Consider the following 14493-nt stretch of genomic DNA (forward strand, 5'->3'; position numbering starts at 1 on the left):
GAATAGTTTAATTTCACTAACATTTTATTCACTACAAGTTTAGCCCAATGACAGAATGTGACAGAGTGACTCTCTCCCCTGTTATCTCCCCACCCACTGTATCTAGTTATGGAATTCTGGATTGTATCATATTTAACAACAACCTAAATCATCTCTGATGAGGGTCTGTGGCCTATTCTGTATCGATTAAAAAAACAAAACAGATAGGAGACATAAAAACAAATCTACAGACACACATACACACACACACACACACACACACACACGCACGCACGCACGCACGCACGCACGCACACACACACACACACATACATACATACATACATACATACATACATACATACATACATACATACATACATACATACATACATACATACATACATACATACATACATACATACATACATACATACATACATACATACATACATACATACATACATACATACATACATACATACATACATACACAGAAAGGCAAATATAAGACAAGGTCAGACACAGTTAAGGTTTTTAATCTCAATGGATTGGGAAGATGTGATATTCCACAGCGCCGGGCTGCTGTTGCAAAGCCTCCAATACCCTTTGACTTTGTCATAGACTCAGACTCAGGGAAATTGGGTCATGTTGTAGTTGCTCACATTCTAGAATAAAATATATGCATAGAGAAATATAAAATAAGACAAATAAAAAATATGTAAAGATATGGGCTTTATATAACAATATATAATAGAAACATTTGAAATATGTAAAAGAATATGTGCATCATACTACAATATATAACAATTGTGTAAATAATAATGCTGACATAACTAATATTATGCACAGTTGAATTATTGCACAAGATTATGACTGGAACAGACAATGGCCCCTGATCAGAGGGCCAACAGTAAGTAATTACACCTGAAGTCAACCAATCCAACTCTTTTCTGTTATGCAGTCTAAGAAATATAGTTTCTTATGTTATTTGATAATTAAGTGGTACTTTATGGAGCATTGAATATTTGAGCAACCACTCAAACCTCTGAAAGGTTCTCCACTGCCATTTGGATATGTGGTTTCACTTGTTTCAACAGAAATGCACTTGTTTTAAAAGGAAAAATTGTTTGCTAAATGTTTCAATCATATTTAAAATAAATCAAATTTAAAAGATTTCCCCCCACACAAAGCAACTTAAAATGTCTCAATAATAACAGTGCTTAAAAAAAACTAAAAATCAAGCTCTTTAAAATGGTGTCAATTAGGGATGCTTGATATTGGCTTTTTTACCAATACCGATATACCGATATTGTCCAACTCTTAATTTCCGATACCGATATCAACCGATACCGATATATACAGGGTCCCCCCCCCCCCCCCCCCCCAAAATGGAATAATTTCAGGTAATTAACATTACATATCTCTTGTTGTGGAATTAACACAACATTATGCATACTTTTGACAATAAATAAAATCAGAATTTGTTCTTACTTGCTTGCCTGGGTAAATAAAGGTTATAGAAATGTAAAAAAATTAAAATAAGAAAATTGAAAACCGATACCGATATTTTCCGATATCACATTTGAATGCCGATATCGGCCGATAATATCGGTAGGCCGATAATATCGGACATCCCTAGTGTCAGTATTGTATGAGGTACCTTGTACTGGGTGTGGGCGAGGCCGTAGTCTCCTATCTTCACAGAGACATCATCAGTCAGGAGACAGTTCCTCAGCGCCAGGTCACTGGGGAGGGCAGAGGGCGGGGAACAGCTTTATATTGCATTATTCACAACCATATCAGACAGGGCTGTCACAGAAAGACAGGCTCGTATTTCTGGATGTATTTGGAATGCACTGTATATGCATGCAACACAACATTAACCACAATCGTTAATCTTACACGATCAGACAAGAGCATTGATCAGCGCAGTATTTGATGGAAGCGAGTATACTGTGGAAAGTAAACGGCTATCGATCAAGTTCCCATTCTGTGTCTCTGAAAATACATCGACTGCTGCTTCACAGTTTGGAAATACACATTGGAAAGTACTATGCATCAGAACGTTGACAACAACCATTACTCTTACAAGAGTAGAACATTGTTCAGCGTAACTCTGACACGGTACAGTAGCTGATCAAGGAAATTCCAATTTTAGGTGAGTGGGAAGCGATCAAGGTTAAAATGATCACAGAGCTTAGAGACCACTTCACACTGACGCTGATGAAAGATGTGTTTCTCGAAACATTGGTTATTTAATAACTAGGTCAATCATCAGGCCAAGGGTGTGCGGCGACTTTGTTCATTGTAAGCGATCAAGGTTACCAATCATTTAATTGTCTCTGAAATAGACAACAAAGACATTCTAGGTGGACTGCAGTTGATTTCCTGTCAGCTGTTGATATTTGCACAACACTTTACACACTAACACACTTTATATTTATATATTATTGGCAACTCATAGCCAAGCCTTGCACCTTACCTTACCCACCACAAGGTGGCACCACAAGCTACCTCATCCCATTTACCTCATCCCATTTATATTGTATTGTAACTACTCTGCATTGTATATTGTACATATTATGTATATTGATTTTATTTTTTTTGAAAACTAGCACACTCTCAGGAGAAAAACAGAAAGAAGCATTTCATACAAAAGTATCCTGTATTTCTGTATGACAACTAATAAAGAAACTTGAAACTTGAAACACTGCGACAGGAAATCAACTTGGGTTCGCAGTTCCACTGAAGCCGTCTAGCTTAGCACAGAAGAAGAGGCTGTGTGCGTCTCTGAAGAGGAGCGGTCGCCCCCCCTGCAACAAAATCACTGATGCTGGAGTTTATGAAGAGCACTCAGGCAGCACCAGGATATTGTTACAGGAAGTAACCAGGATGCAGGAAGCAGGAAGTAACCAGGAAGCAGGAAGCAGATCTCATCAATCACAGCTATATGTAACCTCATCAATGTCATAGCCTACAATTACAATATGACAATTTACATCCACCCGTAGTTTACTCTTTATTGTTGGGGGGGGGGGGGGGGGAATGATTCATTGTATTGTCATGATGACATGTCACGGCATCTAATCATTGGTCACAGTTGTCATTTAGTGATAATCACCTGTTATTGGATTAACATTAGTTACAATCACCCATTGCTTACCCACCAAGATGTCTGCAATCGCATACTATGAATATGTAGCTGTATTATTTATTGCAGGGGTACAATAACGACACAATATCTCCCTGGGGATAATAAGGTTCCCGTCATTTCATCTCATCTCTCATCTCATCTTATATTATCTTATCCTATTTCAAGCAATGAGTGATCCAAGTGCAGTGTCGGCTTAGTCATGTGTATGTTTTTTTTTATCTATAAAGCCATTCTGGGTAGACTAACCTGTTATTTATCTGTCTTGCTAACCAGAAAACAGGGCAACTATGGGTTACTGTCTCAGCACACTATACTTATGTAACTGAGTTGATTTGAACCTGGCACAGGCGGCCGCACTAACCAGCTGAGGTAAAAGGGTCAGACCCGTTAGCAGGTGCTGGTTGACTGCGACCGACTCCTCAGTAGTTTACACTTATGACTGTTGCTAGAGTTCGGACTGAATTAGAAAATGTTTTCTGCACCATCTGCATGGAATAGTCTTCTAAATAAACTTAAACTCCAGGATCTAATCACTCTTTTTTTTTTTTTTTTTTTTTTTCTCCGATTTTCTCCCATCCCAATGTTAGTCGTATGCCAATTCCCAGTCCCTTCCTGGTCGCTGCGCACTTACCCCCCACAGTCAGATCATCTGGGAGAGTGGAGGCTACCACGTGCTTCCTCCGACACACGTCCAGCCAATCACCGCTTCTTTTCACCTGGCAGCGCGGATTCTCATCGAGAAGGCGTGGCGTGTGGGAGGACCACACTATCCCCCTCGAGTCCTATCCGCGCTTAGCAGGCGCCCCGACCGAACTGTAGGAGTCGCTGTTTACAACGACCCGGACCCACCCCGCCAGCTTCTCCCACCCTCTAATACAGCCAGTTGTATTAGTGCAGACGGCCAGCCAAGCTGGTGACAACCCCGGAGCTGTGAGCTGGATTCGAACAGGCGAATCCAGCTCACAGCTCCGGGGCTGGTGACGAACGCAATCTCCGCTCGGCCACCTAACCGCCGCTAGGATCTAATCACTCTTAATGTATTTAAACTAAAGGCATGGTGAAAGCTATAGAAACAGACTTGATTTAATTTTTATTGAAATGGGATTACATGGCTTTCCTGCACTTTTACTGTAAAGCACGTTTGAGCTGATCTGTTTTTAATGTGTGTGTGTGTGTGTGTGTGTGTGTGTGTGTGTGTGTGTGTGTGTGTGTGTGTGTGTGTGTGTGTGTGTGTGTGTGTGTGTGTGTTGTGTGTGTGTGTGTACTGTATGAAACCGGTGTACTGTTATCATTATTGGCCAGGTTGTTCTTGGGAAATATATCTTTATTGTCAATGGGTCTTCTTACCTGGTTAAATAAAGATGAATGAATGGTCTACGCTTGGTCTGATCATGTCACACCCCTGGTGAGTAATGGAATGTGTCATTATTACATTCATGAACAGGTGAATGAGGATGAAAGCTGCAGGATGCCTGAGTAGGTCTTAACTTGGTGACCGACCGGCAAAGCATCTACGACAAGCTTCTCTTTACCTGTGTGTGAAGTTGTGTTTGTACTTGTGTGCGTGTTTATCTCTTCACCTGTGTGTATCTCTTACTTGTCTGGTTTCTTGTTTGCCTGTGTGTGTGTGTGTGTGTGTGTGTGTGTGTGTGTGTGTGTGTGTGTGTGTGCGCGTGTGTGCGCGTGCGTGCATGCGTGTGTGTCTTTACCTGTGTGTGAAGTTGTGTTTGTGCAAGTATAGGAGTCCTGATGCGATGTCACAGGCCATCCTCTGCAGGATGAGAGGCTCTGGGGTCATGGTGTCAGCAGCCCTGCAGCTGCGGAGGTAACCTTTCACATCCCCCTGGAGACCAGGAACAACAGAGGCCATGGAACAGCAGCAGTATGTACAAGGTAACCTTTCACATCCCCCTGGAGACATTTACATTTACATTTACATTTAGTCATTTAGCTGACGCTTTTATCCAAAGCGACTTACAAGTTCTGTACGACAAGCCATAGACCAGGAACAACAGAGGCCATGGAACAGCAGCAGTATGTACAAGGTAACCTTTCACATCCCCCTGGAGACCAGGAACAACAGAGGCCATGGAACAGCAGCAGTATGTACAAGGTAACCTTTCACATCCTCCTGGAGATCAGGAACAACAGAGGCCATGGAACAGCAGCAGTATGTACGAGGACATGACTCTGAGCCCAAGAGCAGTCCCACTCACTCTAAGTCAGTTGATTATCCTTTGTGGTACTTGAGACAGTATATCTGTACACAAAGCATTAGGCACATATTCCTAGTATTGGGTTACACCCCCTTCTCAACAATCCATATCTCGTGGCTCAAATCCTTTTAACTTGACATTGTGTCTGGTGCATTGCATCCTCTGTCCACACGGGGGCAGTCTTGTCTACCACATAACTCGTATAACTCTATATAGGCCAGACTGCAGAGAAGTGGAGATAGAGGAGAGGCTGTTTACTCACCAGAGGACAGAACTCCATCACCAGCAGGTACGGGGTGACCTCCGTACATTGGACCATACACTGCAGGAGTGCTGGGTGCTGCAGGACACTGGAGAGGAGGAGGGTGGATGATGGGAGGCGTGAGTCACAGGGGCACAGCAGAGAGGCAACACAACCTAAACCTACACAATCTAACACAACCTAACACAATATATAACACAACCTAACACAACCTAATACAATATATAACACAACCTAACACAACCTAATACAATCTAACACAACCTAACACAACATAACACAACATAACACAACCTAACACAACATAACACAACCTAACACAACCTAATACAATCAAACACAACCTAACACAATCAAACACAACCTAATACAATCAAACACAACCTAATACAATCTAACACAATATATAACACAATCTAACACAACCTAACACAATCTAACACCCTAACGCAACACACCCACCACCATCACTACCATCATCACTACCACCACCCCCACCACCACCACCATCACTATACCATCATCACCCCCACCACCACCACCATCACTACCATCATCACCACCATCACTACCATCATCACTACCACCACCCCCACCACCACCACCATCACTATACCATCATCACCCCCACCACCACCACCATCACTACCATCATCACCACCATCACCACCATCATCACTACCACCACCACCATCACTACCATCATCACTACCACCACCCCCACCACCACCACCATCACTACCATCATCACCACCATCACCAACATCATCACTACCACCACCACCATCACTACCATCATCACTACCACCACCCCCACCACCACCACCATCACTACCATCATCACCACCATCACCACCACCACACTCAACACCATCACCATCACTACCATCATCACTACCACCATCACCATCACTACCACCATCACCACTACCCCCACCATCCTTACCACCACAATCACTGCAATGCCAGTGTGACAATTTAGATCCACCCATTTCATTGATTTAAATTACACATTTTTGTAATTTAGGCATTAGTTCTATACATGAGTCATCTAACTGCAGTATAGCCCACACTCTCTGACAATGACACACCTCCAAGCGAATAATGTAATGTGTCATCATTTCATGTATTAGGTGGATGAAAGGCTTGCCACTGGGAGTTTGAGAGAGTGAGAGAATTGAGATGACATTTTTATCACTTGGTTAATTAAGAAGTTGCATAAGTACAGGGTGGGGAAGAGTGGATTACAGATCGAGTGAGAGGGTAGAGGATAGATAGAGAAGATGAAAGAGGTGAAGAAGGCAGATGAAAAAGAGGGGGACGGGGAGAAAGAGAGAGAGAGAGAGAGAGAGAGAGAGAGAGAGAGAGAGAGAGAGAGAGAGAGAGAGAGAGAGAGAGAGAGAATGAAAAAAGACAGATATACAGAGCCAAGCGCTGGGAAAGCGAGACGGAAAGCGACAAAAACAGCAAGACATAGAATCTTAAGACACAGAAGAGGCGGGGTAGTGGGCCTAGACCAGAGGTGTCCAAACTTACGTTTACAGTAACATGTGCAACGGGCCAAGGGCCAAAAATAATCCCATTGGACATGGATTATTTACAATGTAGCAAGTAAAAATGGCTTCTTCGGTTGAATCAAGATGCTTATCAGATGTTATTGCAATGTACAGATGTACAACAGATGTGCAGTGCAGAATGTTTTCACATCCCAAAAGGATCTTGTCAAGGGCCCAACCTGGCCCCCAGACCACACTTTAGCCAACCTGGCCCCCACACCACTCTTTAGCCAACCTGGCCCCCAGACCACACTTTAGCCAACCTGGCCCCCAGACCACACTTTAGCCAACCTGGCCCCCAGACCACACTTTAGCCAACCTGGCCCCCAGACCACACTTTAGCCAACCTGGCCCCCAGACCACACTTTAGCCAACCTGGCCCCCAGACCACACTTTAAAGGTCCCAACCTGGCCCCCAGACCACACTTTAGCCAACCTGGCCCCCAGACCACACTTTAGCCAACCTGGCCCCCAGACCACACTTTAAAGGTCCCAACCTGGCCCCCAGACCACACTTTAGCCAACCTGGCCCCCAGACCACACTTTAAAGGGCCCAACCTGGCCCCCAGACCACACTTTAGCCAAGCGTGCATCCATTTCTGCCCACTTTAAATTCCTATAATAATTAAATTGCTAATTGCCTAAATTGAATCATTGAATTATCATAGGCATTTTTTTTAAATGGCAGAGATGGGAGATTCAGGGGTTTTGGATGCATGCCTGAATTATCTTGAATAACAGTAATTATTATAGGAACTTTGATAACAGGCAGAGGTGGGCAATTCAGGGGGCTGCAACCATGGGCGGCCCTGACCTAGACAGGGGTAAATGATATTAACCTGTTCACTACCACACTACCAAAGGGTTAACCCTTTCACTGCGACAATACAGAAGGTTAACCCTTTTCACTGCCACACGACAAAGGGTTAACCCTTTCACAACCACACTACAGAAGGTTAACCCTTTCACTACCACACTAGAGAGGGAGAGAGAGAGAGAGAGAGAGAGAGAGAGAGAGAGAGAGAGAGAGAGAGAGAGAGAGAGAGAGAGAGAGAGAGAGAGAGAGAGAGAGAGAGAGAGAGAGGGAGAGAGATGTTCACCGGTAAGGCTGGGCCTCCTCCAGGAAGTGCATCTGGTCCTGGACGCTGGCGCTGGCTTTGAGTTCCTTAACCACCACCTGGGTGGTGCTGAGCCCCGCGTTCACCTCCCCCAACAGAACCTGCAACGGCACCGACAGAGACACATGGGGGAGCGGAGTGGGCGTTACACACGGAGAGACATACAGAAGTATAGAGGGGTTAGGGACCGACACAGAGACACACATTCATGGAGCGAGATGTACGACAGTGACGCAAGAAGCGACGACAGAGACAAAGACGTACAGAGGGCGTGCGGCAGTCCCACGCGGAACACATTCAGGGAAGACATGGACAAATGTTAAGACGGCACACACGGACAGAAAAACAAACAAAAACAAAAACACATGCAGTCACAGACGAGACACAGACGAGACACAGACAGACACAGATGAACATACCCAATCGAGGTACACAAGAGTGGCAAAGGTGTGTGTGCACGAGTGTATGAGTTGAAGGAGGAAAGGGGGAAAACAGACAGAGAAAAGGGAAAGATCGAGAGAGAATGACAAGAATAAGTTATCTGGGTCAAACAACCAGACACAGCCCCACAGTCCGAGCCCTGCGATGGAGGACCATTGCTTTTGGAATTTGCAGAGTTTTTCCTTCACTCTCTGGGGCTTTCTGGAGAGTTCTATTGCTCTCTGGAGAGGCAGACATCAAAGGCGGGAGGATCAGGTCGGCATTACACACACATATTACAGGTAATGCAGCGTGTCGGCCATTTTAACAAGCTCTGTTCTGAAACACGCCTCCCGATCACAGCACTGACTAACAGCCGTGACCTGAGCTGCACCGACGCTACGTCTCATCTGACTCGCACACTCAGGTTGCTGCAGGGTGCGCGGATTTAAGTGAAGAAGAGAAAAAGAAGAACTAACAGAATATCCACTAGGGAGGATCAGAAGTGTCAGACGTGGTCTTACCTTCCCAAACCAGCCATCGCCAATCTCTTTCAGGTACAGGAGGCTGTGGCGGCCGAGGTCTGAAGACTTCAGCAGCTGGACTGGAGAAAAGACAGTCGTGTTAATGGTAGTGATCCTACTCCAGGAACAATAACGACGTCAATCTGTGACTGTGGTTCCGTTTTTAATATCGCCGCTTGTTATTGGTTCAAAGCCCTGAGATCTTCAGGAAGAGGCACCGCATTTCAAACGCACCACATTCAAGCCAAAAGAGTCCATCGTCAGTCCATTGTCACCGTTTCGAGACGCCGAACATCGTGCGAGTGACATCAATCATTTCCAAACTGAGATATCCTTATATGCCAGTGAACATTACCCAAGGCCATGGTCCTCTCTGATGCCTGTTCTATTCTATAGGCTTACTGAACCCTGACTGTTTGTCTGTCTGCCTTCGTTCTCCACTCCCCAATGCGTATCGCTGTCAGCGTTCAGTGATGACCCTGCTGAACACACCCACCCGTCCGCTCTCAGTCCCGGCTCAGCCAAACGAGACGGGACTGACGGCAACATCATCCCCCCCCCCCCAAGATGATACTTGCATTCTAGGGATAGAGGCATACAGACAGCGCTTTGTGGTGTTGCCACCCCCCTCCAGACTGCCACACAGTCCAGTCACTGTGTGGAGGCCATATTGGACACCCCTGTCATGTTCCCCAGACCAGCCATTCCGTAGGTCCCGCGCACCCACACTCTGGCCCTAAGGAGAATCAGAGCCATTGTCTGGCTGTGTGGTACCAGTTAGGACCAGTATGTAGACACTGGGGCTATTATCTACAAGCTCCACGACATAGGAGTGAACTGAGTTGTAGTGATAACCGAGGGAAACAATGGTTCCTACTGCATATACTCATAGGGCTGAAAGAAGAAGTGAAAGACGAAATGATGAAAATAAGTTAGTTTCAATGAAAGTACACTGAGGAATATTCCAGTGTTTTGGTGTTGTTATTTGGTACAACAATGCCTATTCTACAATTAGTCAAATATTGTCTGTAAAAAAAGAAAATTGGGACAATTGTGCTTTTTAAAGCCCAAACCGGCCAATACCAGATGTCGGGTGATACATGGCGTGTATTACCATACTGACTACTGGACCAGGAATCATTCTATAAATTCTCTGGATCTCTTTACAGTCAATATCCTGACTCAATAGAGGCCTTGCATGGAATGTTTGTGTAGCTGTCCAACATGGCTGCCTGGAACCATTGGTAACCACTTTTGAAAGAAAACGCCTCATTTGTGTCCAGTGGTGGACTAGGTAAAACACTGCAAAACCATGTTATTGCTGTCCCCCTGCGACTTGTTTATGAGATCCAGTAATAAGACACCAGTTCATAAAATTTTTGTTGAAATATTTCTCACATAGTAACCGTTGATTTGCCCTCTTCCAACATGGAGGATGTTGGATGCAAATGGACAATCTAGAAAGGCCTCTATTCATGTCTGACAAAGATGTCTGCTCTCCTTAAGCCGTGTGCTTATTGAACATCCATCTGAAGAAGAATGTGCCTGGGCTAAATGGCTGGTAGGCTGGAAGTCTTTAACGAGACGCACAGCGGGTAAATCACTCAGAGGAGCAAAATGGAATTCCCATTATCCACCTCCAGTCCGGCATATCCCAGGCCTTTATTTTTGGTGAGCTCCTCGGGGTATCATGCCTGTCCTTGGACAATCCTTAGGCCTAATTCAATTCTGACGTTTGCCGCTGGGTTGCGTAACTTGATTTGAAATGGTGGCACGCGGAGGATTCCGAGGTTGTGTGTAATTGAGAGTGTCATTTTGTTTAGAGAATTTGTGGAAGTGCGACCGTGACCGGTGGGTGTCCCATGCAGCATTGTGAATGAGCTTCATGTGGGAGAGGATCTATGGGTGTGTGTGTGTGTGTGTGTGTGTGTGTGTGTGTGTGTGTGTTGTGTGTGTGTGTGTGTGTGTGTGTGTGTGTGTGTGTGTGTGTGTGTGTGTGTGTGTGTGTGTGTGTGTGTGTGTGGTGAACATTATGTGCTGTAGATGTTCTTGTCTGTGTGTGTGTGTGTCTGCGTGCATGTGAGTATGCGTGGACATAATGTGCTGTAGTTCCTGTTTGTGTGTGTGTGTGTGTGTGTGTGTGTGTGTGTGTGTGTGTGTGTGTGTGTGTGGTGTGTGTGTGTGTGTGTGTGTGTGTGTGTGTGTGTGCGCATGTGTCTCTGTGAATGCTGTGAGTGGGTGTTAGCTCCATTCCTCTCTACAGCCTACAGGCCGACACACAGCTGTAGCAGGGTGGGTCTAGGGGACCTGGTGGCAAGGTCTTACAGTATGGGAGCCCCACCTATCCCCTGCCCCAGTCTCTGCTGAATATCTCCACGAACACAGCAGGGGAAGGGGGGGGGGTACTTGGCCGGGGTCGACAAGCCTTACTCACAGATCCCATTCACCTCAGCTCTCAGGAATGAGAGATCCAGATTTTAAAGGTTGGGGTGGGGGGGGGGGGGGGGGGGACACACACCACACTAAACACACAAGATGGTTGCTATAACAATAGTCCTTGCAGAATGTGAAGGAAAAAGAGAGGATGTTTGGTAGATATACAACGATAGTTTATTTTCTTCTAGGCTGATACCGAAAACCCTTTTCCCTCCGCCCATATCATCCGACATAGTATCAATACAGATTGTTGTACAATGTCTAGCGCATGCAGGTGCAAAACACATTAACCTTTAAAGATGTGCCTTGTAGGGGTGGTTACAACACTCGCATGTAAATGTAAAACACTCCCCATAGCAAATAAAGGAGAAATTCACTGAAATGGGTTTGCCCTTCAACCAAAACATCTGCGTCTGTGTATTCTGTTGTTCACGCTGTCCTTGTATTAAGCAACACCCTCGCCGCATAAAAAGGTCAATTGGCCATAAAAAACACAATCCGTAAAGATTCCTGTTTGTGTTTTTTCTTTTTTTAATAATTGTTTTATCCCAAATCAGCCAAAACAGATTGTCTGCCAATAAGAACAATGCATCCCATGAGAGACAGAAAGAGTAAAAGAGAGAGAGGATGGAGGAAAGGGGGAGGAGGAGGAGGAGGAGAAGGAGGAGGAGGAGGAGGAGGAATTAATATACCCTGTATATCACACTTGGTGGATCCATGGTTCCCATCCCAACCTGAGCCGTGTCCAAACACGTCCCGCTGGTGTTGTCATAGTGGGAGAGGTCCCGCTGAAAGGGTGCAGCAGCAGCAGCAGTGCCGGAACCCTGACCTCTGTCGCCATGGCAACCCCCATATGGTTTCTGTTAGCGACCATACTAGAGGGAGGACTTGTTTGAGGCCTAAAGGCTCTTTTACTCACCACTCAGTAGCTACGCGGAATGTCCCTATTTTACACCACAGCTGGATCCACTGTCTGTGTGACCGTTATGGGTCAGACCCCTGTGGTTGTTAGAGTAGAGGCTGCCGGCCTCTTAGTTGATTAATCAGTCATTAGGGCCTTTTATGTCGACTAAGATTTCTTTAGGCAATCAGTAGTCTTGTTTTATAACAAATGAGTTGTCATTAGAAAATAATAAGCATATCTCTGGCACGGGAAAAATATTTACAATATGCTTGGCACTAGATAAGCACAGGATATAACGAGGCCCTTCTGCATGACGGCGTTATTTACAGAATAGCATCCATGTGGGAAAATGCTATTTTACAGATTAGCATTTTCAGTTAACCCTTTCACTGCCACACGGCAAATGGTTAACCCTTTCACTACCACACTACAGAAGGTTAACCCTTTACTATCACACTACAGACGGTTAACCTTCTGTAGTGTGGTAGTGAAAGGGTTCAATCGACTCATCCATTCATCAATGGAATCCATCGACTAATAGTCAACTAAGAGTTTCTTTAGTTCGAGGCCAGCCCTAGTTCATAACCTCTGTCAGAGCCTTGATGGATAGCGTGGCAAAGTAGCCTATGTGGTTGGTACAGAGTGACCCCCGGGCAAACTGAATGGTACGACCCATTAAATCCAACCACACACGCCCATGTCCATAAGTTGATCAGGGGGTAAGATCTGCTGCCATCAGCCCCGTACGTATGCATCGCCACACACAACACTGGCCATTGTCACACAAGGGCCCGATTGAGAGAAAGAGAAAAGGAGAGAGAGAGAGAGAGAGAGAGAGATAGAGATAGAGAGAGACAAAGAAGCTTGGAGAAAAAGAGGGATATTCTCTATCAGAGTCTGGCGCCCTCTGCATGCCTCACATACCAAGGAGCAGTAGTGTAGGCAGCCCGACCTAGCCGTCATTATGCAACAGGCAGATGTTTGTGGGAGAGAGAGAGAGAGAGAGAGAGAGAGAGAGAGAGAGAGAGAGAGAGAGAGAAAAGGAATACTATAGAGATAGAGAGGGGGAGGACATTTGAAGAGCACAGAGCGCATTCTGTGGGGACTGACTTCTGGAACTCTGGGTAGTGGGGACTGTGGGATATAGGTGGAGACTGAAGCGAGGCCAGCGCTAAGGCGTCGGTCTCTCCCCCCGGGGACACATTCTAACTAACTCGCTCCAGAACTACAATATCACCGCCCTCGACTCTTCACTTACATTACCCTTCGAATGGTTCTCGTACGTGTGAGGATTCAGAACTAATATCTCACGCCGTCGACTCTTCACTTACATAACCCTTCTAATGGTTCTCGTACGTGTGAGGATTCAGAACTAATATCTCACCGCCCTTGACTCTTCACTTACATAGGATAAGATAAGATGATCCTTTATTGATCCCCTAGGGGAAATCCGGGTGTCAAAGCAGCATGGGGGGGGGGGGGGGATACAGGGTGGGGGATGCACATTACCCTTCGAATGGTTCTCGTACGTGGGAGGATTCAGCGCAGTTAATGTTACAGAGCCGGCGACAACATCAATCACCATCACTTTTAAATCAAAAGGACAGAGACACGCAGGCTACAAAGCAGTGCTGACAAGGCTGTTGACAGCATTTTGTTCGGCGCATCCTTTGGCCACCTCTGGTCTGCTGTTTGACATCGTCTTAGTCCTCACTCCCTTTCAGAACAGTTCAAAATCTGAAATCACTGTGAATGTCGTGGAAGCCCTTCAAAGCTTATTTTGTATGTGAAAAGTGCAATGTGTCTTATAGGATTGTAAAAGGGAGTGGATGGGCCCAGTCTTATCAGATTGGGGTTATCATCAGTTGAATATTATACAGTATGTCATAATTGAATTTCAAGTAACCGGTCTAATTCCAAG

The 14493-nt window shown here is 45.3% G+C and overlaps 1 protein-coding gene across 1 annotated transcript in view; it reads right to left on the reverse strand.

Moving 5' to 3' along the window:
- The window catches only part of aatkb (apoptosis-associated tyrosine kinase b), a 28305-nt gene extending 18708 nt beyond the window's left edge, over positions 1-9597 (reverse strand). Inside the window, exons 1-6 of the mRNA XM_084322652.1 lie at positions 9467-9597; positions 9233-9312; positions 8271-8389; positions 5615-5702; positions 4846-4979; positions 1643-1727 (exon numbers count right to left, since the gene is read on the reverse strand). Of these exons, the coding sequence (XP_084178778.1) occupies positions 1643-1727; positions 4846-4979; positions 5615-5702; positions 8271-8302 (339 nt within the window). The 5' untranslated portion in view covers positions 8303-8389; positions 9233-9312; positions 9467-9597. The remainder of the gene's footprint in view (positions 1-1642; positions 1728-4845; positions 4980-5614; positions 5703-8270; positions 8390-9232; positions 9313-9466) is intronic.
- Between the last annotated feature and the right edge of the window lie 4896 nt (positions 9598-14493).

Source organism: Notolepis coatsorum (genome assembly GCF_963971535.1).
Source record: "Notolepis coatsorum genome assembly, chromosome: 10".
NCBI classification, from domain to species: Eukaryota; Metazoa; Chordata; class Actinopteri; order Aulopiformes; family Paralepididae; genus Notolepis; species Notolepis coatsorum.